Source organism: Dasypus novemcinctus, chromosome 2 (genome assembly GCF_030445035.2).
Source record: "Dasypus novemcinctus isolate mDasNov1 chromosome 2, mDasNov1.1.hap2, whole genome shotgun sequence".
Lineage (NCBI taxonomy): Eukaryota > Metazoa > Chordata > Mammalia > Cingulata > Dasypodidae > Dasypus > Dasypus novemcinctus.
This window is the reverse complement of record NC_080674.1, coordinates 171555644-171583043: the sequence shown is the minus strand read 5'-3', so window position 1 is coordinate 171583043 and position 27400 is coordinate 171555644. Positions and strand designations below refer to the sequence as shown.

Here is a 27400-nt window from a genome sequence, read left to right as displayed (position 1 = left end):
GAATATTGGGAACATTTTCACTTTAACTATAGAGGATTTGCCATAGGTAAATTTTGTACATTCTGGAAACATTATTGGCTGTTTCCTTTGATAGAGGATAGAGCTCTCTCCATATATTTTATAACGGTCTTAAAACCTAATTAAGACTCTTGAATAAAGGGCTACTCCCTTTATTTTAAAGAATTCTAGTAGTAGTAATTTAAGGCCTGTTAAGGATGTTTAATAGGATTCAAGGAAAAGCAGGTTCATGAAAAGCCCATTAAGTATGTTTGCACTACTGCCTTATTCCTGTAGAAACTTAACCCTATTCAAATCAGAAAGTCCCAAAAAACAGATTTAGATATTCATTCCTGGTCTTTTCTGAATAAAATTCATTCTGGGGAGCTTATTCTGTGAGGATTATTTTGATGTTCAAATTTATTTCGGAACTTATTACATAAATCAGACATATAACATAGAGAATCATTTCAGGATCCTTAGGGTGAGAATGCTTATGGTCAGAACTTTCCTTAAACAGAAAATTTTGGGTGACATGTGCCAGGTACTGGCAAAGTGTTTGACATACTTATATCACAATAAAAGTTGTGGTTTTTACTTCACAATGGACCTGGAAAAGATGCAAGCTTGTTACACGTGTCTCTACTTTGTCTTATGATCAGAGTTCCATGTAAATATATAGCACAAATTTTTGCTTATTTCTGTGTTGGGAAGCGATTAATATCCATATTTTATATCGCTGCTTTACTTATAGTATAAATGTGTGGGTATTCTGCATATACACACACATGCCCACCCATACTTCCTAGCAAATAAACTCTGGTGAAGGAGTTACTGCTATATTCACTCATTAGCAGGGAACAATAGCTGTAACAAAAGTTTCAGGGCATTTTATGAGTTGCAGATAGCTTCCTACTTTTATCATCTCACAGCAAACTGGGATAACTAGTTTTTAATTCAGATTTTTAAGATGGGGCAACCAAGCATCAGAGAATAGAAATGACTTTCCCAACATCAGTCATCCTGGGCAGTACAGATCAGGATTCCAAAGGGATTCTTTGTGCTCCAAATTTTGACTTCCATCCATTGGGGGAAATTTATCAATACTCTGTAAATCATGACTAGAAAGCATTCACAGTGTGTTTTAGTGTTATGAAGTATATTATAGCATTTAAAGAAAAAAGTAGCAAAAGACTGGTGTAAATATGAGTGTGGTCAATGTAAGAAAATTGCTTTGTTCTACTTTATTTTTGAAACTAATTCTCCTGAGATAGCATAGTTGATTTATGTTTGCTTGGTGTTCATAGCACTAGTTCACAGATGTCGGTTGCCATGAATATGTATCAGTGTGAATCACAACCTCTCTTGGCCATTGCAAACTTCACCTCCTTTGCACGGTTGGGGTGTCTGTACATGGCTTTCTTTGTTTATATCATTACACATGCCCTCTTGCCTTTCATGTCATTTGTGTACAATCTACCAGATGACATTAGCTTTCTCTATTTTCTAATGACAGGGATTATTTTTGCTATTTTACAAAAATAGCATGGATGTTTGCTACACCCAATCATGCAGTTTATTTTTACTTCCTTTAACATTTTCTGTTCTTTTTAATACAGGTCTTTGTCAGTTAATGGAAATTCAAGTTATAGCTACATGTCAGAAAAACCATCAGTGAAACAGTGAAATATTTAACCACTAACACATAGCCAAAATAAACACACATTCTTTTAATCCTGAGAAAGAATGAAATGTGAATGCTAATTTTATTGGAATTTATAGAATATAGGAATTTGATAAAAACCATTGAAAGGAGAAACAGTCAATCTGAAAATATGATTCACTCTGGTACTATTTATATAATGTTAATTAAATTCATTCGAATTAAAAAATATTTTTTTAAAGATTTATTTTATTTATTTCTCTCCCCCCCACCACGCATTCCAGTTGTCTGTTCTTTGTGTCCATTTGCTGTGTGTTCTTCTTTTTGTCCGTTTCTGTTGTTGTCAACGGCATGGGAATCTGTGTTTCTTTTTGTTGTGTCATCTTGTTGTGTCAGCTCTCTGTGTATGCAGTGCCATTCCTGGGCAGGCTGCACTTTCTTTCGCGCTGGGCGGCTCTCCCTACGGATGCACTCCTTGCGTGTGGGGCTCGCCTACGTGGGGACACCCCTATGTGGCAGGGCACTCCTTGAGCGCGTCAGCACTGCGCATGGGCCAGCTCCACATGGGTCAAGGAGGCCCGGGGTTTGAACCGCAGACCTCCCATGTGGTAGATGGATGCCCTATCCACTGGGCCAAGTCCACTTCCCAAAATTGATTAAAATTGATTCATTGTTAAAATATAAAAATAATCCCTTCAACCTAAGCCACAATATAATTTAAATTTAAAAAGAAATAATGCAATAAAATAATTCTCTAAATGGAAAGATTTATAATAAGCAAAAACAACAGCTTGCTTCTTTATAAATCCATGTTTTATTCACTCGACTAATACTGATTGAGTGCCTCTCAGTAAATAGGATGTCTCTGCCCTTTTACAACTTAAATTTTATTGGGTAAAAAGTAGTTATTAAGTAACAAATACATGAGAACGATACTTCCAGATTGTGATCGTTGCTTAAAGGGAAGAAACAGGAAAATGAAATGGATGGTGAGTTAAGGCTGTCACTTTGGGTGGGCTGTTCAGGAAGGCTCTCTCAGAGGAAGTGGTATTTGAGCTGAAGGATAAGAAGGGTCAACTCTGATGATGAGAAGGACCTGGTGCTGGGCAGAGAGAACAAATGCAAAGGCTGATGAATAGTGGGTGAGGAAGTGGTATGATAGGATATTGAGAAGGAATGAAAGGTACAGGTTGTTCAGTGGACAGCAGGCCATGAGAAGGACTGTACATTTTATTGGAAAAGCTACTAAAACTTGTAAAGAGGGGGGGTGATACAATCTGAATTTTGTTCTAAAAAGATCTCTCTGGCTGCTGTGTGGATAATGGGCAGTGACGGGACAAGTCAAGTGGCTGGGAGACCTTGGAGAAGGCTAATGTAGTAACGTGGGTGAGAGGCAGTGGGGGATGGATGTGGAGGGCAGCAGTGGAGGTGGAAAGGAGGCGAGGCAGAGTAGCTTACAGGACTTGGTGAGTGAAAGGAAGAAATCTGGAATCACAGAAGAACATTGGCCCACGATACTCACTAAAAGAAGGAAGGGAAGTGGGTATAGCTCAGTGGGTAAGTACTTGCCTCCTATGTTTGAGGTCCTAGGGATAATTTATTGAAGCAATAATTACACTAAAGAGGCAAGAGCTACTTACAACTTTAAATCACTCAATTATCTGCATCCTTCAACTGAGGGTTTAGACTTTCAGACCTAACAGGAATTTCATAGACTCAATCCACCGGGTTACTTGTCCAGCCTGGTCTAAGACCTTGTATAGTGCCTTTCAAAGCAGGGTATGCAAAATTTGATGAAATTAAATATTATTAAAGGAAATTGAACATTAAATTCTACTCTTTCTTTCAGCAGGATGTAATTTTTAAAAAGGTCTACTATGTGTCAGGCACTCAGAGTCTTTTCATAAGTGATTGTATTAATCCTTACAGCAACTCTGTTGGGTAATCATTATTATTGTTACTAATATTGTTTATGTTTCTTTGGACAGAGAAACTAAGGCTAACTATCTTGACCTGAATCACATAATAGTGAGGGGCATAGGTGGAAGACATACGTTTGTCTGCTGTATTCTAAGACTCATATTCTGTTATGACCCTACTCTACCTCTGGGTCAGAAAACCTAAGGATTTCATCTGAGATTGTTTTTTGGCTCAGTCTAGCAGGTCTTAAATAGAAATATTAGTGAAAAATTATGACAGAAAAATATGAGAACTACTTAAGGAGATATTCATTTCTCCCTGACACTAATAGTAAAAGTACCGAGTATTTTTAATAAAGAACTTCTGCCATCCCTTACTTAGGAGAAAACTCTCTAACAGATCATGAGAACGTCAGATTATACAGGACAGGAAATATTGGATGATGCAAGTGTTGTATTAAAGGATTGTGAAGTACTGTACTATGCATACAAAGGTAAAACACGATGAATCAAAGCCAAAAGTGATCTAAGATTAGATCTTTAGGAAAAAGTAAATGTGGCAGAAAGCAGAATACCTGTATCAGTGGGTCTCAATCACAGGGAAGCTTGTGAAATGAAGATTCCTGCCCCCCTTCCCTGCCTCCACCTCAAGAGATTCTAAAGGCATAGGAACTGCCTGTTTAACAGGCACATTGAAGTAATTTGGCTGCATGTAATTAACAGATCACACTTTGAGAAGTACTAATTTAGTCTGTTTTACAAATCAGCATGAGGCGTATAAAGAAAAATGGATATCTAATATTGTATTACTTTTTTTATTAGAGCTTGGGCTAAATTTCAGTCTTCTAGAGCCCTAGATACATCTTCTTTGATATTTGGATTTAATTTTTCCTACTCCAGCCATGGACCTGCTAACAGACATGCCATTGCTATTTCTCTTCCAGAATCACAACCACAGCTGCTTGCATGATGGACCTGAGGCGGTACCCATTGGATGAACAAAACTGCACCTTGGAAATTGAAAGCTGTAAGTCTTTTTCAGAAAACAAGCTAGGCATATGATCAAACTGTCCTTAAGTAGAAGAGGCCTCCTACTAAGGTTCATGTCCAGAACAAAGGTCCTGCAAAAATTCTGCTAATCCATTAAATCTGGTGGAGAAAGTTTGTCTCAAAATTCCTTCCCTACCTCTCTGGGAGAGATGTTCGAAGGGAGAAATAATCTAGTGATCAATGGAAGAAGTCAAGAGCTTGGAAGGAGACCGAAGAGCTGTTTTAGGCATGTAAAATATGGAATTGGTCCCAACATTTGCAACAGGCCTGGGAAATAGATGGAAGTGGCAAGATGTCACGAAATGCCCTAGTTGTCTTTGCCTCTAATAAATGTTATTTCTTTGTAATTGCAAAATAGATGTAGCCTTCCAGATTGAACTTTCGTAGAGTGTGGATTAATGGGATTTTTCCCCCCAAAGGACTATTTCCAGTGTCTAAAGTTTCTTTCAGTTGTCTTGCTGAAGGTCATGTATTGAGCAAGCTTTGTGTATTTGTGTATGTGTCTATTCTATATCTTGTGCTGACCTATTTGTGGTATTATTCCTTTTATAGGCTATGGTTTTGACTTTCTCGTTGATGATTCAGTTACCTGCCTGTTTGGTGGGCTAAAATGTTATTTCATAACCCTTCTCACTTTCAAAGGTCATACAGGGAGGTGGTTTGAAATGGAATAGGATTTTGTATCCCTTTTCTCCATCCATTCTTGGCAGCATTTTCATACCTTAAACCGCCAAACAACTGGAGGCTGGTGACTTTATATTCAGCCTTCTAGATGAGTAACTTGACTGCAATGAGGATACTCTCAGGCTTTGTGAGGGACTGTAGCTAGCTGTGGCAGGCAGCACAACTCTAGATCCCTGCTGTTAGCAGAAATACGGCATTTTTAACACATTGAAGGTATTTTTGTGTGTTTCAAGAGATAGTTTCCAGGGATAATTAACTTTACATGCATTTGGCAAGAGCCTAATTTCATACTTATATTTCTTGATCAGCATTGCTTTCACACTAATATTTTTCCTTACAGAACAATTTAATAAAATTGATTTATAGGATTTTGATCATTATTTTTAAGTGAATTTCTTTGGGACAAGCTTGCATTTTCTTAATTTACATTATGGGTTAGAACACAATGTTCTTCAAAGTCTAAATTCTTTCATGGTTTCAAATGGTTGATGTAGGGATATTTTGAGGAAAAATGTATGTACTATTCAGGAATTTTTGTGGTATGAGCATTTTTTATGGCAGAATTGACTGAAAATTTAAGTAATCATAATTGTACATGGATGGGGTTTTTTCATTAATGCATTCATTTGACTCTTCACTAAACCTCTCAGATAAGTAAGCAAGACCCTTTATCTTAAAGAACTGACAACTATGGACTCAGGCAGCATCTAAATGTTTTATGTTATTAAATTATAATGGATTATATGATTATTAACTCAATTGTGAATTTAATTATAATTAATTACAAATATTTTTCAATTAAGTAAAAATTCTTTAGAATTTTAGAATCTTCATATTTTATAAAGAGAATTTTGCATACCTTATTTCAATTCCTCATTTTCCTGTAAAATGAGGCCAGTTGATACTATGATGCCTATTTACAACTAGGGAAACAGACTCAAAGTGTTTAAGTGGTTTGCCCCCTATTATCCAGTGATAATAGCGTGGGAAACCTGTGCTGATATGGTCTGATCATTGATAGCTGATTTACCTTAGTAGAGCCACTGATTTTTGAGGAAACATTAAAAAGAAGACTCTAATCTAAAAAAGCAAAAAATAGCTTGCCCTCAGGGGAATTTGGGGCTTTTTCATGTTTAGCCAGACAGCAAGTCATTTATTTAGGGAATGAAATATGATGCTATATTAATATATATGTGTTCCTAACTAAGCATATTGAAATGAATTTGGGATACTATCCCTTAAAACAACTAACTTTCCAGTTGATGACTGACATTCCACCTACTCAACTACTCTTTTCTATTAAACAAACCCTAGGCATTTATTCATTCTCATTCTCTCCCTCCCCTCTTCTCTCCTCTCACTTCCCTCCTTTTTCTCCTCTCTTTCAAATGTAAATTCTTCTAATAATCTAACAATAGCATTGTTAAGTCATTAACACTTGGTCATTACATCAGGAATAACTACATTAGCCCAATTAGAGAGAACAATCTAATTTGATTTTGGCATCTTGGGGTGGATGAATACCAGGAATAAATTCATTGTTTCTTTATTCATTAATTGAGTCATTCAAAAATTATTATTTATTGAGCATCAGTGTTTGCTGGTAATTATAATAAGCCCTAGAATGTAAATGCATTACCTTTCCCCCAGCGTGGGACTTGACTCCCAGGGATGAGCCTCCTAGGTGCCAAAGGATTATTCCCAATCACCAGCTGGTGATGCAACTAGAAAAAGACCTTGAATAAAAGGGGGAAATGGTAAAGATAAACGAGTTTATATGACTAAGAGACTTCAAAATGAGTCAGGAGGTCATTAGAGGGGTCATGCCTATCTTAGGAGGATCCCAGAGACAGCGAAAGTAGATTCAACCCCAAGTACTGGTGCTCCTGAGGGCTAGAGATACACAGGTTCTACAGTCATGGCATGACAGATGGCTCTTCAGTTCAGTGCCTTGTTAGAGGGCCCTAGTTTGGAATTTGTGCTCCTGAGTGTGATGGAGTTGGATTCAGATGTGACCTTTCTATACATGACTCTTTTGTCACTTTTATTGAACCTGTGGTTGCCCCTAGGGTTGGTGTATACTCGGGAGACTTGAATCTCTGGACTGGCCATGTGCCAGCTGAGCTCTGAACCTCAGCAGAGTTGCAACACCTACTGTCTGGTTCATTGGACTTACCCAGGTCAGCTAACAGGGAGGTGAAGATGGTCAACCACCACACCAGGGAACGGAGAGTGTCTGCAACTGCAAACAGGAGAATCACATCCATCAGCCATGTGGGATCTAAACTCCCTCTCGATTTAGAGGTGGAGTGGACATCACCATCCCAGGGTCCACAGGATGGATGAATAAACTATGGATTAGAGGGGACCTACTGGTATTCTGCTATAGAACTATTGTGATTCTAGCAATGATAGAAATTGGAGCATTGATGTGGAGACATTGCCATGGGAGTTGCTGAAGGCAGGGAGAGGGAAAAAGAAGTGTGATGTGGATGCATATTTGGGACTTGGAATTATCCTGAATGATATTGCAGGGACAGATGCAGGACATTATATATCCTGCCATAACCCATTGAATGGACTGGGGGAGAGTGCAAACTAAAATGTAAACTATAATCCATGTGGTGTAGCAGTGCTCCAAAATGCATTCACCAAATGCAATGAATGTGCCACAATGATGAAAGAGGTTCTTGAAGTGGGAAGAGTGGGGGAGGGGGAGTATATGGGAACCTCTTATGTTTTTTAATGTAACATTTTTTTGTGATCTATGTATCTTAAAAAAAAAAAGAATTAAATTTAAAAAAATTTTTAAAAAGGGAAAACAGCAACAACAATGCAGGATGATTGGGTAGTGGAAGACTTACCTAGACATGGACTCAATACACCATTTACTGTCAAATGATACCTTTTAAAATACATCTTTAAAAATGAAAATTTTGATCAAGCCTCTTATTTTATATTATGTAGTAAAAAGCATGTTTTGGAGAATTTAATTTTTTTCAGAAATTAAATCAGAAGAGCTTCAAAAGGAAAAAAATAATAATAAGCACTAGAAACATAATGGTGAGCCAAACTAGAAAATATTCCTGCTCTCCTTTATTATGATGAGGGAGACAGGTATTATTTAAAGAAATACACATATGAATGTAAAATTGCAATGTTAAAAAGTGCTGTCAAGGTGAAATATTTAGTAGAAATAATACAGAGAGAGCAAGCCTTGAAACAAAGTACTGAGGATTCTAGGTGGTCAGTATGGACTATGCTTACTTCATAACTTCTTTTTAATTTGGAAGGAGGGAGATGTTCCAAATGAGATTAATGGGACTTGTGAACTAAGTGGGCCTTGAAAATATTTTTCACTATGAAGGCCATGAAACTTAATTGCCAAAATAGAAAAAAGAACTACATTCCCAGGGTGTTTCCAATTCTTTCATTTACCTGTGTGCTCCTGCTATCTGTATGGTCAGAGGGAACACGTTGTATTTTGTCTATATAGCATGTATATATGTACACACATATATGTGTGGTGACATCTGTGAATATATGTATGTGTAAAATATATGTATAAAATTTTACCACTATATGTCTCTGAACATTTCAGTGCAGGTTGGGAAAGAGACACTGGACTATTTGCCTGTTTTCCTATGCAAATGTTATTGTCACAGCACCAATTAACAAAATTATTCCCTAGCCTATATTTGTATGTGTGTGTGTTTATTTGTTTTTTTTTTTTTTAAAGATTTATTTATTTATTTAATTCCCTCCCCCGGTTGTCTGGTCTGTTCTCTGTGTCTATTTGCTGCATCTTGTTTCTTTGTCCGCTTCTGTTGTCGTCAGCAGCACGGGAAGTGTGGGTGGCGCCATTCCTGGGCAGGCTGCACTTTCTTTCGCGCTGGATGGCTCTCCTTACGGGGTGCACTCCTTGTGCGTGGGGTTCCCCTACATGGGGGACACCCATGAGTGGCAGGGCACTCCTTGCGCGCATCAGCACTGCGCATGGGCGAGCTCCACACAGGTCAAGGAGGCCCGGGGTTTGAACTGCGGACCTCCCATGTGGTAGACAGATGCCCTAACCACTGGGCCAAGTCCGTTTCCCTGTGTGTGTTTATTTGTATGTAAAGTAATCTTACTAGTTAGGAGGAAGATGATTTCTAATAATGATATAATGAATTGCCTTCAGGTGAGCCAATGCTTTGACAATCTGATGCTGCCAAGTATAATTTGAAACTGTCAGGACAAGTCAAGAATTTCCTGACTTGTCACATTATCATGAGGGACACCACATTCCATTATACTGTGAGGCCATTAGGTATGTTTAAATGGAAATGTCCAGTAGTGAAATGGAGGGAGTTTATACATATATTTGGGGCTGGGCTACTCTGTTAGATTCTGAGCCATCTCACCTCCAAATACCTAAACCAGCTCCATGCCATCACCAACCTCGCCTAGCCCTCCTGAAAAGGCTTCCTTACATAGTCTTTAACCCTGGTTCCAGGTTCTTCACTCAGGGCATGTGACTGCTTGTCAGAAAGGGAGTGTTAATTCTTTTAACTGGACCCACTGACAGGTTGCTCAAGTTATTAACTACCCAAACCTTCCTTTCCCCCCCTCATTTCCTCATGTACTTTTATTTCAGCCTGTCTCTGGGTGAGTTGGTCTGCCAGTGTCCTAGATAAGATTAGTGTACCCATTCTCAAAGTTAAAGTTTCAGTCAATCTTAGTCTCAGTGGAATCCAAGATGAATTAGTGCGTGTGGAGTTTTTTCAGTAGAACTTCCATAGGTAACTTCTTAGGGCTATGCCAAGTGTGTACTGAGCCAGTCAGGCTTCTCTTCCCAAGACCCCCAAACAGACAGCCCTGTCACTGTCCTTTGTGACAGCATCAGTAGCCAGATCTTGATGGCCTGTAACAATGACGGATCAGCTGTGGGACATAAGAAAATCATTCTATCTAGCTGAGCCTCTGTTTCCTCATCTATAAAATGAGAATAATTATACCTACTGCATGAGGTTGTTATAAGGATCAAATGAAATAATGTAGATAAAGAGTGGAGCACATTGCTTGATACATGGTAGCTATCTAATAAGAAGTGATCATCATAATATTTGAAAAGTCCCAAACTGCCAAAGATTTGCCCTAGTTATGAGGTATAATAAATCCAGCCAAAGAGACCTTTGGCACAGCACCACTCTTCTCATCTTTTGTGGATCTTATTCTGACCCTTGTTTTTCCATTCCAAGTCTCATTATCTGTAGTGCTGTTTACTTCTTCATGGAGTGCCTCAGACAGGCAAATGTGCCTATAGTAGAAAATGCAAAGTAATTTATTTCACTCCTGCCAAAGAGAAAAGAATTAACAGCTAGTTTAAAATCCAGAGGGAGATTTTAAGAGCATTTCACATCTGTACTTGGATCAAGTAAAAGGATAGTTCATTTAGAGAGAGAATCCCTTCGTGGTCTTGATAACATTTAAACTGGTCAAAGAAGACTGTCACCACCTGCTGACCATCTAAAGCCTCCATAATTGATGTAACAAAATTCCCTGAGAGTATGTGAGAGTGTCTTACAGGCATCTCTTCTCTCTAGAGATATTCACCATGTTTTAGGGAAGCAGAAAATAGAAATGTGCTTGTCATTATCTTTTTGAATTCCAACTTAGATATTATATAAAAACAAATTGCTGCTGGGGTATTGAGGAATAAAGGCTCTGTTTCCTTTATTCAACAATTTCATTCTAAATCATCCTTATTGAGGAGGTCAATATAGATTAATACACTTAAGCAGCTTGAGATATTGCATCCAAATTTACTGTGGCAGAAAGTTTACTGTATCTTGCAACCAGGCTGTGCTATGTACTGGCCAGTATTTCAGTAGATATGCATACAGTATGTTCCAAAACTTAAGAGAAAATAAGACTATATTGTGTTTCCTCTCCGCCAAAGTGAAAATTGATGTTACCTTAGCTGTAGGCAATAGACTCAAACTATCTGTAACAGAGGAAGTAGTGCTCAAATAGGGCTCTGGCCAGTGTATAGTGGCTACAAGAAGAGGCTTTGAATGCAGGGAGATGGGTCTGGTCTGTCTTCCTTAAGCTGATTAAATAGGTCACTTAGATTCTTCAAGCTCTGATTTCTCTACTGTGTGATATATTCATACCTCACAGGTAATGAGATAACCAGGATAAGATCTTAGTGCTGCTATACTTGGAACTGAATTTTACATAAATAGAAGCTGTTATTATGGCATCATCATTATCAATTATCAAATTACGCCTGAAATATTGTGCCCAGTTACAGTCACAACATGCTAAGAGGTAGATTTATGTAACAATGTGATATAATATGAATGATACATAAACCCTGAAATATGAATAACAGGTAAAAGACATTGAGGGGTATTTAACTGAGCAAAAAAGAAAGACAGGAGGAGGTGGTAATTGTTCAGGGTAGATATTTTGAAATAACTTAAGAATCTACTGTTAAGAAAAGAGAGCAGACTATGTCTGCCCTAAGGGCAAACCTAAACAATGCTGAAAGATTCCAAAAGGCAATTTGGGGCTCAATTTTTTTTTTTTTTTTAAAGAAGAATTCATAGCTATTACAGCTGGCAAAAACTCAAATAGGCTGCTGTGTGCTTTAAGACCATCTTCTGGGAAAGAAGAATTCTTGCATTGGGCAAGCGATGGAATTAGAGGATTTGTTTCTAAGTAGCTGTGGGTTGATGGTTACTTGGCACCAGCAAAAATATGTGGGATTTTAGTCAGGCAATGGTTTATTTGAGGACTCAGATTCTTCAGATCCCATATGTATATACCTCTGCAAGCAGTTACTTAGGAAATGGTGATAATCACATCCTTGACAAGATTTAATGTAGAATAGGATGTGTTTTCCTGGTAGTCTGTTGTTACTTAGCTAGCTGTTTTTCTTTTTCTCAGATTTTCCACACAGGAATGTTTCCTATAGTTCTATGTCTGCAAGGAAAAAGGCAAGGACTCCCCAGTTTTTGTCTTTCTAAATAATCTAAATCCCTAAATAATCTAAATCTAAGAGACTTGTGCTCTCCTTAAGATTTTCAGACTCATAATAACAAAGAGAATGTACACATTTGTTGTGTGTGTGTGTGTTTGCGTGTGGAGGAGGGAGGTGTTAAATAATAAAACTATTAAGTATTTTAGCTGATCCTTGAATTATTTTCAATAAAAAATATTTCTTTCAAAATCCAATGAAACTTAGTCAATTACTATTTGAAGGAAAGTCAAGCAGTGCTGCAAATGCTTCCTGGTATCACTGCATAAGTACAGATTTAATTTGCATCATGTCCTATTTTGATATTTTCTTGAATTTAACTATTTTAGTGGAATGGGCAATTTGTCTTCTCATCCTTGGTGTGTGAAGCTTTCTGGTTTTGTAGCACTATTATGGATTTATTGCTGTTCCTTTCTTTTACAGTTATTTCTATGAGATTTGACTAGGGCAGGAAAAGTAAATATACCATCTTGAACTGTAATTTCCTTTTTCCATACATATATTCAATTTGTGACTGTATATACAATTTTAACCTCAGTTATAACATTTATGAGCATATCACAAATATTTTATGTTCTGAAATATTCTTTTATAATAAAATTTGCAGTCCATCTAGTATTCTACACATCATTGAACTGTAATTTAACCCTTTCCCTATTGTAGAACATGTTGTTTCTACTTTATTACTATTGTAAGTGTTATAATTTATGTAAGATCAAGGCTATATAATGAAATACAATCATGATTTTATTTATGTGTCTATACTTTATTTATGTGTCTACACCTAAGTATACATGCATATATATAGTTGTGCTGTACAATATGATATATCAAGTTAAATTTGAATTAATTAAAATGAAATAAAATTAAGAATTCATTACCTCAGTTGCATTAGCCTCATTTCATGGGCTTATTAGGCCCAAGTGGCTAGTGGTTGCCATGTTGAACAACAGAGACATGGAACATTTCTGGCATCTAATAAAAGTCTATTGTAGAGGATTAATAAATATATAAGATAAATTCATAGAAATTGAATTATTTTAATTGCTATGTTTTATTATGATGTGTACATCAAGTTTCACAAAGTACTCTCTGACCTTCACTAAAAATGCTAATAAGTCACAAATGTGACATTTTCATTTAATTAGGATCAAGTATAAAATGAAGCTTAACAAAGAAAAGACAATTTTTGTAGGTGGAAGGCGTTGCAAATATAAACTTTAAAGTCTTTTGACAACGTTTTACAGAAAATGGGTCCGTTTAAACTTCCAGGGTTTTACAGCATCACTTTTAATACTTGGTTTACACTCATGGTGACATTCTCTGCAACTTATAGATTAATGGACAACATTTTTCTAATGTAAAATGGATGGGTTAAGGGCAGATAGAATTTAATACTTAAGGAACATTACAATTATTATATACACAATAGCTAGTATGAGTCAGCCTTTGAACAGATAGGATAGCAGTATAGGATATCTATTTTATAAGATGTCAGTATCTGTCAAATAACCATTTTTCTACTCTTAAATGCCATCAGTTTTAAGATTCACCCTGACATTAATAAGAATAATAAAATCCTATATTGAATATACTCTTCTCTTGAAAACTGTATCTTGATTTTAAAAAATACTAAAATGTGAAGGGAACCAAATGTGCATTAGAAGTGAAGAAGTATAATTCTTTTCTTATATACAAGGGGAACCTTATTTTATTATTCCTAAGTGGACAAGTCAGAATGAACACAATCCACAGAGCTATCAAATTAGTAGCACTGCCTAGGACAGAAAAAGTAAATATACCATACTGCCTGCTTGGTTTATTTCCTTCCACACACCATTAGGCTGTTTCTAAGGTGGTGTGCAAAATTATATGCAGCATAGCAACTGCTGACACAAAGAATAGAGTATGGAGAGACTATTCTATCCACATACACCGATAGGTACCTTTTGCAATTTAGAGTTTTAGATACAGAGATTTTGAGGGAAATCATTTAACAGTAGACACAATGCCCAATTAGATATGTACCCAACTGACTGAAAAGACATCAATATAAATACTATGCAAAACTCAGGTAAGAGGAACCCACTAGCTTCCGTTTGTCACTTATATCAAGCTAACTTGGTAACTAAACAAACCCAGAGTCTGAGAGCCACTCACCCATTTGACCATGTAGTAAGCAGAGCTCTGAAATTACGAATGTGTTGACACCGTGATACACCATGCAGTTTACAACTGAAAAATTAGCCACAGCAATTAGAAGAAAACTTACTCCCATTGTGGCTTCTTAAAGGTGAAACGTTTTCTTATAGACCAAATGAATTCCTAAGTCTCTCAGGGCATCGAGTGTTTGAAGAGGTTTTTCTCAAAAATCCACCTTATGTGTCTTTACCTTTGCAAGGTTGCCTACCTTCTTTGAAGTGTCTAATGCTAATTTTTCTCTGGCATGGAAATTGTCCATTAGATCTAAAAATGTTAGGTCCTTTCTGTATGACGTCATTTCTCTCTGGCAAGTCTCATGTGGGGAGGATGGTAGGAGCACAAACTTGTTTACTTAGGTTCCTATAGGCTCAGGAAAGGTGCTGGCAATGCTGCCGTCCTGTAAAAAAATGCTCTCCCCTTGGCTAGGCTTCATTTTATTAACTGAAAATGTCTCGTTGTGGCTTGCTTAACATTTTTAGTGAAGACAAGAGAGCACTTCCCAAACCTGATGTGAACATAAAAAGCTATAGGCATAAATGCACCCACAGGCATTTATGAGGTATTTCCAAAGACTCCTGCCATTTTTGTTTTGTAGTTGCACCCTAGTTAACTGCAACCCAGGCTGACGTCCCTCTCCTGAGCCTGGTTCTCCATATAACCAAGATATTTTCCTTCTAGTAGGCTTTCAATGATGGTGATCAGTTTCTGCAAGTCAAATACATCTTTCTTCATGATAACCTCCGGAGCCTATTGTCTGTCACTGCTTGCATCTCCATTGCAGCCAGCAGTATGATTATAAGATTGTTATCACGATCAGATCACCATTATCAGTTTACCTACTAGTCGTTAAGGCTTACCTTGTGCCATATTTCATACTGTGCTTATATAGACATGAGCTCACCCAATCCTTCCTTGTGCCAGCTACTAATATTATTTCAACCTTACAGTTGCTAACACAAGTTAGCAAGGGAAGGTATTGATAAAGTTTAGTTGAAGAAAGTAGAATCCACTATGGGTCATCACTAGCAAGCCTGAAATAATATTAGTAGCTGTCATGCCCCACTTCAGAAACCAATGTATACTCTTTGAGTGTGCTTTTTATCTACCTCAGAGGAAAGGGACTCTGCCATTCAGAATTTCTGTTCAGATAAGCATCTGGGATTTCTTGTTCCTGGTTTTTGGATTTTGCAGACGGCTTAAAGTCTGACCAGTCCTTTTCATTAGACTTCACATCTCCCCCAGGCTGTGGAATGGAACCCAACAGAAAAGGAAGTAGGGGTAGGGAAGGCTAGAGGATGGCTATTTAACCTGTGTTTGTGACTTCCCTAGAGAAAGAGGTGGGGGTAGGTGAGGTCTGGGTGGTGACTTCCTTAATTAAGAAGGGCCCTATATAATAGAAATGAGTTAGTAGAGGTCACAGAGCTAACAAGTTGTAGAGGCAAAATTCAGTCCCAGACAGTCTATTCCCCAGGATCATTCTCTTAATCTGTATATCATGCTACACCTGTTTTAAGTGTACCAGAAAAGAAAAGACTTAAATAAAATGAACACAAATGCTTGTCCTTCAGCTCTTTTAAGACAGGAAATTTCTCTTATCTCTTTCAGGTCCCATTATAAAGGGAAGTGTTTAAACTCTGAATGTATGGTAACTTAGTATCATAACCTACATAAATGTGTCAAGAATCTCTTAAATCCTTGCTAGTCCCATTGCTTCTCTCATTTTCTCCCCTGATAAACAGGAAATGTAAAACAAAAAGATTAATTTTTCACTAAAATAAAGCCACTCTTACTGTTGGATTAATTGATTTCAGATGCCCCTTTTCACCACCTTTAGAAATAAATATTTATCATGGTCATATATTGTTTTTATTTAAACCTCTAACATAAAGTATTACTTGAATTTAAATTCAAATTTACTGCCAAATGGTGAAGGCTGGTGGACAGAAATGGGAAAAATACATTCGGGATGAACTGGCTTTGAGATAAATAATTGTGGCTGTTTTGAATTATAATTGTACCAGAATCACTTAATATATGAGCAAAGAGAAGACAGTATTATAGATTACTTATATATGCCAAAAAGCTGTTATTTGAATATATGTAATTTCAGTCTTCTCTTACAAATGCTTTTTCTTCATAAGAAAAGGTCAAGCTAACTGGCTATGATTTTCTGATTGTGAAGATACCATTAGCAAAATATTCCTTAAGGGTTAATTTAAAAAGACTCCTTTAAGATTTGAAGTATATTCTATGTATTGCTAACTATCCTAATGGAATACCATTTTGTACTGGTCATTTTGTTAAGCCCTTTACACTGAGTATCTCATTTAATCCTCACAACGTCCCCAGGGTAGGTATGATGTCTTCCCTGTTTTACAGATGGGGAAATTGAGACTTGACGAATTTGTCACCCATCTGGAAGTGGTGAGATTGGAATTCTAATCCCGAAAGTCTAAAGAAAGTGTCAGTTAATTTAACCATGCTGATAGCACTCATTCATTTAGGTAATTAAAACAATACAGGCTAAAAAACAGAACTTTAAACTGTGCTTTTCAATTTAACATGTATCTATGGAGACCTTACGGGACTTGGGAAACCATACAAAGAATTGAGAGAAATTATGTCAAAATTATTCTTGCCAGAAGCCAAGGAAAGTCTTATAAGCAAACAGAGGGTTGTAATTCTTATTTTAACTACCTATCTCTGCTAAGGAATCTAAGACAACACTTTAACAGATTTTCCAGGAAGAAAAAGACAGATCATCTTCCCTATTGCCTATTGCCACGTCAGAGATAAACAGCAATCTGGAGCCCTGAGAAATCTTCAGTTCATCCAATCAGTCTGCCTTGCCATATCAAAGTCTCAGTGGGCTGTGATCCAGCTGCCACACCAGGAGGAATGGATGGAATTTACTTGGGTTCAGTGTCATCTTCTTCCTTACATGATGAGCATAAAGTGTTAGTTTGCTTGGCCTAATTTCTGCCTGTGCTTTGAAAGGGCCATCAACATGGTTTAATGCCCTGCCATCACCATGGTGAAATTCTTAATGACTTATGAACAATGCACCAACAATTTAATTTTACCCTGCAAATTGCATCACTGGTCCTGCTCTCAACCCCTTTGCAGTAGTCTTGAGCTGCTGCTCTGTCAGCAGAAAGCTTGGCATGGGAATGGAGGCCAGGAGATGCCCACCTCCCTACTGTGGACATGATCTGTGATACAGTCCCTTCTTAGAGTGACAGCTAATGAACCATCAGTGAATGCTGGGTCTCTTGGTTTAGTGGTTCTCTGTTGTTTCTTGCCTTTTAGACTCTGAAAGAGCAGAATATTCCTTTAGGTCTTATAACAGCAGAGTTTTCCATTACGTCTTGATACCTGCAGCCACGTTCTGGGGATCAGTACCTGTTATCTTTCTAACTGGAGAAATCATGAAACAAGTTCACATAGATCTTGCATATACAAGGGGAGAGAGCTAGACATTTCTTAGTGTCTTATCCATGTTTACTCTCTGAGCATGACTTCTAATGCTAATATATATTCTCTTTTGGCTCTAATGTTATGTTTTCTATGCCCTATGAGATTTTAGAATTTGTATTTTAAATAGATCAAGGTCTTATTTTACCCTGTGAAACTATCTCACATTCAGCTTACTCTTACACCTACTTCCCCACCCCCGGAGAGTATCTGAGTTATTATAGAAACTAAATAGAAATTGTTTTGCCGAGAGTATAGCCTATGTAATGCTTCTTTGATATGTAAATGACTTTGCAGATTTTTAAAAAATCTGTCTTGTTAAACTGACCCACCATTCTCACCAAAAAGGATATGGTTTCCCATTTTAAAACATATGCTCCTGCTTGACAAAGCTAGTTGAAGCAAACCTGTCAAATGCCAAAGTTTAGAGTATTAAAATTTAACAGAATGTCAGGAGAAATGGGAAACCTGGTGAATTTAAGAAAATCTGTCATATAGATTGCATCGCATATTTCTTTCTACCTAAGTTAGGATGACATATGGAAGTTTAAAAATATAACCTAATGATGTGTCTTTATGGTAAGTTTACATAACCTAATTGTCACAAAACTGTCATTGCCGGTTAATTTATCATGGTAATAAAAAGATGTGCTCTTAGAAATTAGGTGGAATGAATTCTGTCCAACAACACAGATAGCCCCTTAACCATAAATTGTCTATTTTTACCCGTGATTTGAAACCTAAGTACCCGTACATAGTTAAATGTGTTATGACTACATAATATTGAGTTTGGAAAATTGCTGAGAGCCTTCTGTTATGGGAAGAGCCTAGAAGTAAAAGGACAAGACAAAGGAAATGAAGACTAAAAGACTAATCGCTATATAAATATACTAGCCCTCGTATTCCATCTGAATTTTTTATTTTGAAACAATTTTAGATTTACAGAGAAGTTGCAAAGGCAGTACAGTGAGTTCCCTAATACCCTTCAACCATCTTTCACCGATGACATCTTTCTTAACCATGATACAATTATTAAAATGAAGAAATTAACATTGCTACTATACTATTAACTAAACTATAGCCTTGATTCAGATTTCAGCAATTTTCCCACTAATGCCCTTTTTCTGTTCCATTGGGTATAAGAGAAAATATCACCAAGTAATATGTGCCAAACATTGTGTTTCATATACTTAATTTTGTTGTCAGAACAACCTTATGAAATAGGTGTTATTATTATATATCATCATTACTATTGTTATTATTATTATCCTTTTTTTGGAAATTGATTAAATTTAAGCTCAAGAAAAGTTTCGTGATGTTTGCAGTTGCACAGCTCACAATGCCTGTACAATAAATACATCCTTAAGCTTAAGTCTTTTGGCTCCAAATCCCAAGCTATTTATTTATTAAGCAGTGAAACTTAGGACTTATCTAATTTTTACCTCCTTATTTGAGGGAATCCCTACGTAAACTATTATTTTCAGGATGTGTTCCATAGGTTTTTGAGTGAGCTCAGAATCTGATATTATATTAACGAAGACTTCTTTGAAAAGATTCCTTTCATCGACATTGGTAAAAACATACTCCACAAAAATTCCCTGATCCCCTCTGCCTTCATTCTTTCTCTCATCCCTTTCCAAACACACACATACAATATCCCTCTCTCTTTTTCTCTATCTCATGCAAAAAATGTGTTTTTGTATATCTGTATATATACACGTATAAATATAGACAGATGTTATGTAAGTAAGGCTAAATTAGAAATATTGAACCTATAATAATGCAAGGGATTTATAGAAAATAAATCTGTCATGGAATTATGATTCCATGGAATCATGGAACACTGAATATGAGATCTATGAGGAATCATGCTTTGAAAACAAGTTCCATTAATTAGTGAAATATCCAAGGTTTATTTTTTTTTCTTCATTTTCTTAACATGAGGCAGTAGAATAAGAATTCAGTAGGTTTCTTTCGGAAGTTTAATTATCTTCAGTTTTGACATGGTGAACAAGCTAAGATATTATCAGGTGCATCCTAGTAAAATTGGACCATCTGGATGATTACAAACTATTAAACTATATAATTGTTTAAGCATTAGCTTGGATGCAGCAAATTCTGGAATTGCTCCCATTGTCAGTTGCTATAACAAAGTGCCCTGACTTGAGAGTTACATATTGCCTAGTTCAACAGTCTAATTTTACATATAAATAATCAGTATTTTCAAGGTCATTGATGTGGTTAATGACAGAATCAGGGTTTGAGCATCTGGGTTATTAGTCCCTTTCCTCTTGATATTTTGTAAGTATGAAAATAATTATTAGGGATTGGTGAAATAAAGCTTTCTAGTTATATTTATTTTGCACATCTGATTATAAGGAAGGAAATCATATGTAATTTTATTACTACTTTTATTAAAATTAAGTCACGTTATATTTTGAAGTTGAATAATTAATGACCATGAAGCTATTAAAGACAAATTGGAATTTGAGGATGGCTAAGGACTTGGCAGTTTTTTAAACTTTTTGCTATTTTATCTGCAGTAAAAAAACTAAAACAAAGGAGGAAAACTTAAAAGATTTTCAGGTATTATAGAAATGTTGTATAGCATAAGAATAACTAAATGATGTAATAACCAGTGTATCTCATGTTTTCAATCTTCTGGAGTTAAAATTGTCCAAGAATTTTATTTATTTCCATGAGACAACTTTTATGCCAACAAAGATATGGTTTGTGTAAAAAAAAAGGATCACAAGCAAATTATATCTCTCAGTTTGAAAAATGTGAATAGGCTATAAATAATAAATCTGTGGAATAATGCATCTTTAAATGGTTACTTTTAATATATAACAGACTAATTTTTAAAGCCTTCTCATTGACAGCTTTGATGAGTGTTATTTTTGAATATCTTTTCTGCTGAATTTTTCTAAAATGTTTTTCATGGGTTGGAATCAAGGGGAAAGCAACTCATCTATGTGACATCTATTGTTACTTTAGGCACCTAATAAAATCACTGCCAGGAAATACGCATTGAAACAGAATTTCCCATTATCTCAAGTCCTTCCTGGCTTCTTAGAAACATGCCCAGCAATGTTGCTGTAAGCAGACTAAGAGCAACTTCAAATTCAGAGAGATATATATACTTAGTGATTTCAAACTTTATTAATAGTTTCATTTTCTGCATTTGAAACTGTATTTTGGAGTTTGTCTTTCAAAATCTGCTGCTGGTTTTATACATTAATTTTATAATGTTTATTTGAAGTGGAATCCTTAAGGCTGTTAGGATTTGTGTATTAATACATATATCCCCAGGTTTAATTATGCCTGATTCAATTTTTTTCATTTAAAAATTTATTGAAGTATATCACGCATATATAAACATACATAAACAATAAGTACATAGAAAAAGCTGTGAACTTACAAAGCAAACATGCATAACATCGTACAAGGCTCCCATACATCACTCTACCACCAACATCTTGCATTTTTGTGAGACATTTGTTACAAATTATGAAAGACAATAGTCAAAATCTTACTGAACTATAGTCTATAATTTACATTTGGTGTATTTTCCCCCAATCCACCCTATTATTATTTTTTAAATATATTTTTATTACAGAAGTTGTGAATTTACAAAACAGTTGTGCTCATGTGCAGAATTCCCATACAATACCCCTCCATCAACATACCACACCACGGTGGGACATTTGTTATAGTTTGTGAGATAGTATCGTCAGACTTATACCATTAACCATGGTCCATAGCATACATTTGGCATGCTTTTTCCATACTCCCCCATTATCAACACAGTACATCTTTGGCATAGATGCATGAATATTACAGTATTGCTGTTAACCACAGTCCATAGGTCATGCCAGTTGTATTTTTCCCATGCTTCTCCACATCCCACCATCCTACATCATTGACATATATCTGCTCTAGCTCACAAAGGACACTCCTGCATCTGTGTCATCAACCACAATTTTCATCCACCTCTGGGTTTACTGTGTTATTCAACCCCTGGATATATTGTCTAGCTTTCATTCAATTGACAACTACATCCCTAGACTACCCCTTTCCAGCCATAGTCCCATTTATAAACCAGCTGTTACTCACTATAATGTGTTACCATTAACACTATACGTTTCCACAGTTTTACAGTCAAGTTAATTAAAACTTCTACATACATTAAGCACCAGTAGTCTATCTCAGCCCTCCTCTTATCTCCTTTAAGAATCTACCATCAACCACCAGGTCTTGAGGATGTTTTCCTAGATTTTCTTCTAGAACTTTTATGGTTCTTGCTTTTATATTTAGATCTTTGATCCATTTTGAGTTAATTTTTGCATAAGGTGTGAGATAGGGTCCTCTTTCTTTCTTTTGGCTATGGATATCCAGTTCTCACAGCACCATTTGTTGAATGGACTGTTCTGGCCAAGCTGGCTGCATTTGACAGACTTGTCAAAATTCACTTGACCATAGATGTGAAGGTCTTTTTCTGAACTATCAATTCAGTTCCATTGTTCTGTGTGTTTACCTTTATGCCAGTACCATGCTGTTTTTACCACTGAAGATGGGTAATAATGATTTCAAGTCCAGAAGTGAGAGTCCTCCATCTTTGCTTTTCCTTTTTAAGATGTTTCTGGCTATTTGGGACCCCTTACCCTTCCAAATAAATGTGATAATTGTGTTTTCCATTTATTTTAAAAATGCTGGTGGAATTTTTATTAAGAGTGCATTGAATCTGCTTATTAATTTGGATAGAACTGACATCTTAATGACATTTAGTCTTCTAATCCATGAGCATGGAATGTTCTTCCAATTATTTAGGTCTTTTCTGATTTCTTTTAACAATGTTTTGTCATTTTCTGAATAAAAGTGCTTTACATCCTTGGTTAAGATTATTCCTAAATAGTCAACTCTTTTAGTAACTATTGTAAATGGAAATTTTTCCCTGACTTCCTCCTCAGAGCATGTGTTAGTAGTGTTTCTTTGTTGTTGTTGTTGTTGTTGTTTTCTTGGTTACTGCATGCATGGAATCTTTTTCCGGCCTTTTACTTTCTATCTATTGGTATCCTTGGGTCTAAAGTGAATCTCTTGCAGATAGCATTTAGATGGCTCATATTTTCTTATCTATTCTGCCAATTTGTGTTTTTTGATTGGGGAGTTTAGTCCATTAATATTCAAAGTTATTACTGTAAAGGCAGTTCATATTTCACCCATTTTGACCTTTGGGTTTTATCTGTCATATTTTATTTCACCAGTCTTTTGAGACTTTTAGTTACTTTTACTGATGTAATCTTCTTTTTTAGACTCTCTTCCAAGCCTCTTTCACCTGTCTTTTCTTTTCAGACTGCAGTACGCCCTTTAGTATTTACTACAAGGCTGGTCTCTTTGTTATAAACTCTCTGAGTTTCCATTTGTGAATATTCTAAACTCATCCTCATTTTTGAAAGACAGTCTTGCCAGATATAAGATTCTTGGCTGAAAGTTTTTCTATTGCAGTACCTTAAATATATCATACCACTGCCTTCTTGCCTCCATGGTTTCTGATGAGAAATCAACACTTAATCTTATTGGGTATCCTGTATATATTATGCATTGTGTTTCTTTCTGCTCTCAGAATTCTCTCTTTGTCTTTGGTAGTTGATATTCTAATTACTATGTGTCTCAGAGTTGGTCTATTCAGACTTATTCAAATGGGAGTATGTCAAGTTTCTTGGACAGAGCTATCTACGTCCTTCAATAGGGTTGAGAAAGTTTCTACTATTATTTCTTCAAATATTTGTTCTGCCCTTTTCCCCTTTTCTTCTCCTTCTGGGACACCCATGACACATATGTTTGCCTGTCTCTTGCTGACATGTAGTTATTTGAGACCTTCTTCAATTTTTTCTATTCTTTTCTTCATCTGTTCTTATGTACATTTGCTTTTGGAGGCCATGTTTCAAGCTGACCAATTCTTTCTTCTGCTGTTATATGACTCCGGTGTATTTTTAATTTCAATTATTGTGTGTTTCTTTCCTGTAACATCTGTTATTTTTCTATGTATGATTTAAAATTCTTCTTTGTCCCCATCCAGTGTCTTCTTAATATCCTCAATGTCTTTAGCCATCTCATTGAATTTATTACAGAAATTTGTTTGAACACCTGTGATTAGTTGTCTCAATGCCTTTATGTCCTCTGGAGGCTTATCTTGTCCCTTTAACTGGGCTATATCTACTTGTTCCTTGGTATGAATTATAGTTTTTCATTGGTGTCTTGGCATCTGGCTTACAAGATGTATTTATTCTGGGTACAGTTTCTCTCTGTAGTTTAGGGTTTTCTGGCCCTTTCTGCCTTGCTTGTTGTGTAGTAGGAGTCAAGGATGTAGGTGGTGCTGTAAGCTATGGAGGCTCAAGCTGCCTTCATTGCCCCAGGGACCGATGAAGCTTCTCCCACCTTTCTCCTTTGCCAGGGGTATGGACAAAGCCACAGCCATGTGTAATAATCCAAGTCGTGCAGGCCAAGACCATCTGTACTTGACTGGAGAGACTGATGTGCCTTCTTTTCCTGCCTGGGATGAGGATGGAGCTGCAGGTATGGAGAGCAGTCTATGCATTGTGGGTCCAAAGTGACCACAGTTACTCTGGTAGACTTCTGACTATTCAGTCTGTGCCAGCCAGATACATCTGCAGTTACCTGAAGAGGCTGGTGCAGGGTCCTCCAGCTTCCTCCCTGCCAGAGGTGGGGCTGAAGCCTAGGCTAGGGCTGCAGTCCCATCTGGCTGGAAAGAAGCCAGTCCTTCCCATCACTGTTATTTTCTATCAGCCCTGCTTTCCCTCATGCCAGGGGTAGAGTTAAAATGGCGGCCACCAGTCTCTTTCTGACTTGGACAGGGTTATACTTAAGCCAGTTGAATTCACTAATCAGTACCTGAAGTTTGTGGCCAACTGTCTCTTCCTCCTCTGTTTTTGGGAAATGCAGCTTCCAACTCCAGCCACAGAATAGCTCCTGAGGTGGCTTGCGCCGCCAAGGTAGGATGATTACTGCCCACTGAGGAATGGCCTATTGTTTCCTGGAGAAGCTGGCACTGGTTCCCCCAGCTTCCTCCCTGCTGGAGGTGGACCTGGGGCTTAGGCTAGAGCTGTAGTCTGATCTGGATAGAAAGAAGCCAGTCCCCAACATCACTGTTATTCTCTATAACCCCTGTACCCTCATGCTAGGGGTAGAGTTAAAATGGCAGCTACTGACCTCTTTCTGACTTGGACAGGTTCAAACTTAAGCTGATTTTAGGATTATACTTTAGCCAGCCAAATTTACTAATCAGTAGCTGAAGTTGGTGCCCAACTATCTCTTCCTCCCCCATTTTTTGGATATGGAGCTTCCAACTCCAGCCACGGAATAGCTCCCAAGGCAGCTTGTGGCACTGTGGAGGATGGGCCCTGGCCTCTGTGGCATGGAGTGCTCTACTCACAAATCTTCTCTGCACATGGGCAGTCTCCTCCTTTCATTCTTTCAAGGATGTTGCAGGATGCTTCTTTGGTCCCCTGGACCCGCCAAACTGGTACTTTAGATAGCTCTGGATGTTTACTAACTGCCCTATACCATGAGCTGACTCTCGGAGCTCCTTACTCTGCCACTCTCTTGCTGGTTATCTCCACCTGGTTTCTTTTTTAAAAGCATGGCATTTTATATATATTTAGATATGGTAGTCTTTAGTAGTTCAGCTGTTTCAGTTAATCTAACAGGTTACTATATAATATTATATTTTATTTTATAGTTTAAGTTTTAGCTATATAAATCTTTCCTAAAGAAAAGTGGTTGACATGAAAAGTGGGGTGGCTCAAATCCATTACATGTAACTTATTACTATTTCAGCATGAAGAGAGAAAAATATGGGTAATTATTGGTATTCGGTAGTAGATGGATTCTGTCAGTATAAATACTTTACACTTTAATTCTAACTCGTGCTTTTTGATCACAAGTTTATTTGAAATCCTTCAGAGGACGGAATTTGACAAAAAAATTAAAATTCTGACACATATGTTAGGGAAGGGAAGTTCAGGATATATTCTCAACAGCAGGAAATGGGAGCTATCAGACAAGCTGGGGAATTCTTCAGGGAGTACAGCCCCTTGTTCCCCAAGGAAAATTTGATGTTGAAGGTCCTGGCTGAAGGTCTGCCAGGATGCAGGAAGTCCCAGAGGAAATGAACAAATCTTTTATACCAACAACTCCAACGTAATTAATGTACATGGCTATGAGGACCAGTCCGCAAATTGTGTAGTCAGTAATTGACAAGGCTTAGGAATGAAAGACCACAATGAGCCTGCCACAGAATTAGAAAACAGACATTACATTTATTTTAACTACAAAACATTACATTTGGATGTGATCATGATTTGTAATTTAAAAACGAAATAGAAAATTCCTTTATCATCCCACTCCCCAGAAATGATCAATATTAATAGTTCATGCACTCTTTAGGGCTTTTTCTATGTTCTCCTTTTTTCTCCCATACCATATATACCATGGACATCCTTCAATGTCAGATATATATATATATATATATATATATATATATATATATATATATATGACTCATTTTAATAGCTTCATAGTATTGCAGTATATGGATATGCCATCAATTACTTAATCATTTTCCTATGATGAACCTTTAGGTTTTCCCCAAGTTTTCCCTATCATACAGTGAAGCATTGAATATCACTGGACACTTGTCTTTGTGCTGTCTCCTATTTTTAGATTAATAAATCAATAGAACTGAAACAATTTTTATGCAAGATTATTCTATTTAAATTTCTGAAAGATACTACTAAATTGATCTCCAAAGAATTGTATCACTTGCACAATCACAGTGGTAGAGTTTATCCATATGTTCAATTGCTTTTTGCCAATCTGATGGGTAGAAATTGGTTTCTCAAATTAACTTGCATTTTCCTGACCATTAGTGAATTTAAGCAATGCTTCAAATATTTATTAGATATGGATATTATTTTTCTTTTGTCAAATTTTGGCCAATATAATTATTTGATTTTTTTTTCTTTTCTTTTTTCTTTTTGTATTTGGGGAGTTTTTCCATATATTACAAAATTTTTCTTTCAATTTGCTTTTTGCATTTCCATTTGGCCTATGGTGACTTTCATTATAGAGAAATTACATTTTTACATGGCCTAAGTAGCTGGTCTTTTGCCATCTGACTGTTAGGTTTTATATTTTTATTAAGATGCTTCTTTATCCCAGATCATAAAAGTATTTTCTTATATAATATTATATATATTCTTCCAATATATTGATATACTTGAATATTTCCTTGACAAGGTGAACTCCTAAATTCTTTGGCAGGATTCTAAATGCTGGTCAGCTACCCACTGTGTGGAAGGAATAATT

General features: G+C 36.6%; 1 protein-coding gene across 12 annotated transcripts in view; it reads left to right on the top strand.

The window, feature by feature from the left end:
• GABRB2 (gamma-aminobutyric acid type A receptor subunit beta2) overlaps positions 1-27400 on the top strand; it is a 282363-nt gene that overhangs the window by 158111 nt on the left and 96852 nt on the right. For all 12 annotated transcript variants that reach the window (XM_058281805.2, XM_058281797.2, XM_058281772.2 and 9 more), the window contains one exon: positions 4524-4606. In XM_058281805.2, coding sequence (XP_058137788.1) covers positions 4524-4606 — 83 coding nt within the window. The remainder of the gene's footprint in view (positions 1-4523; positions 4607-27400) is intronic.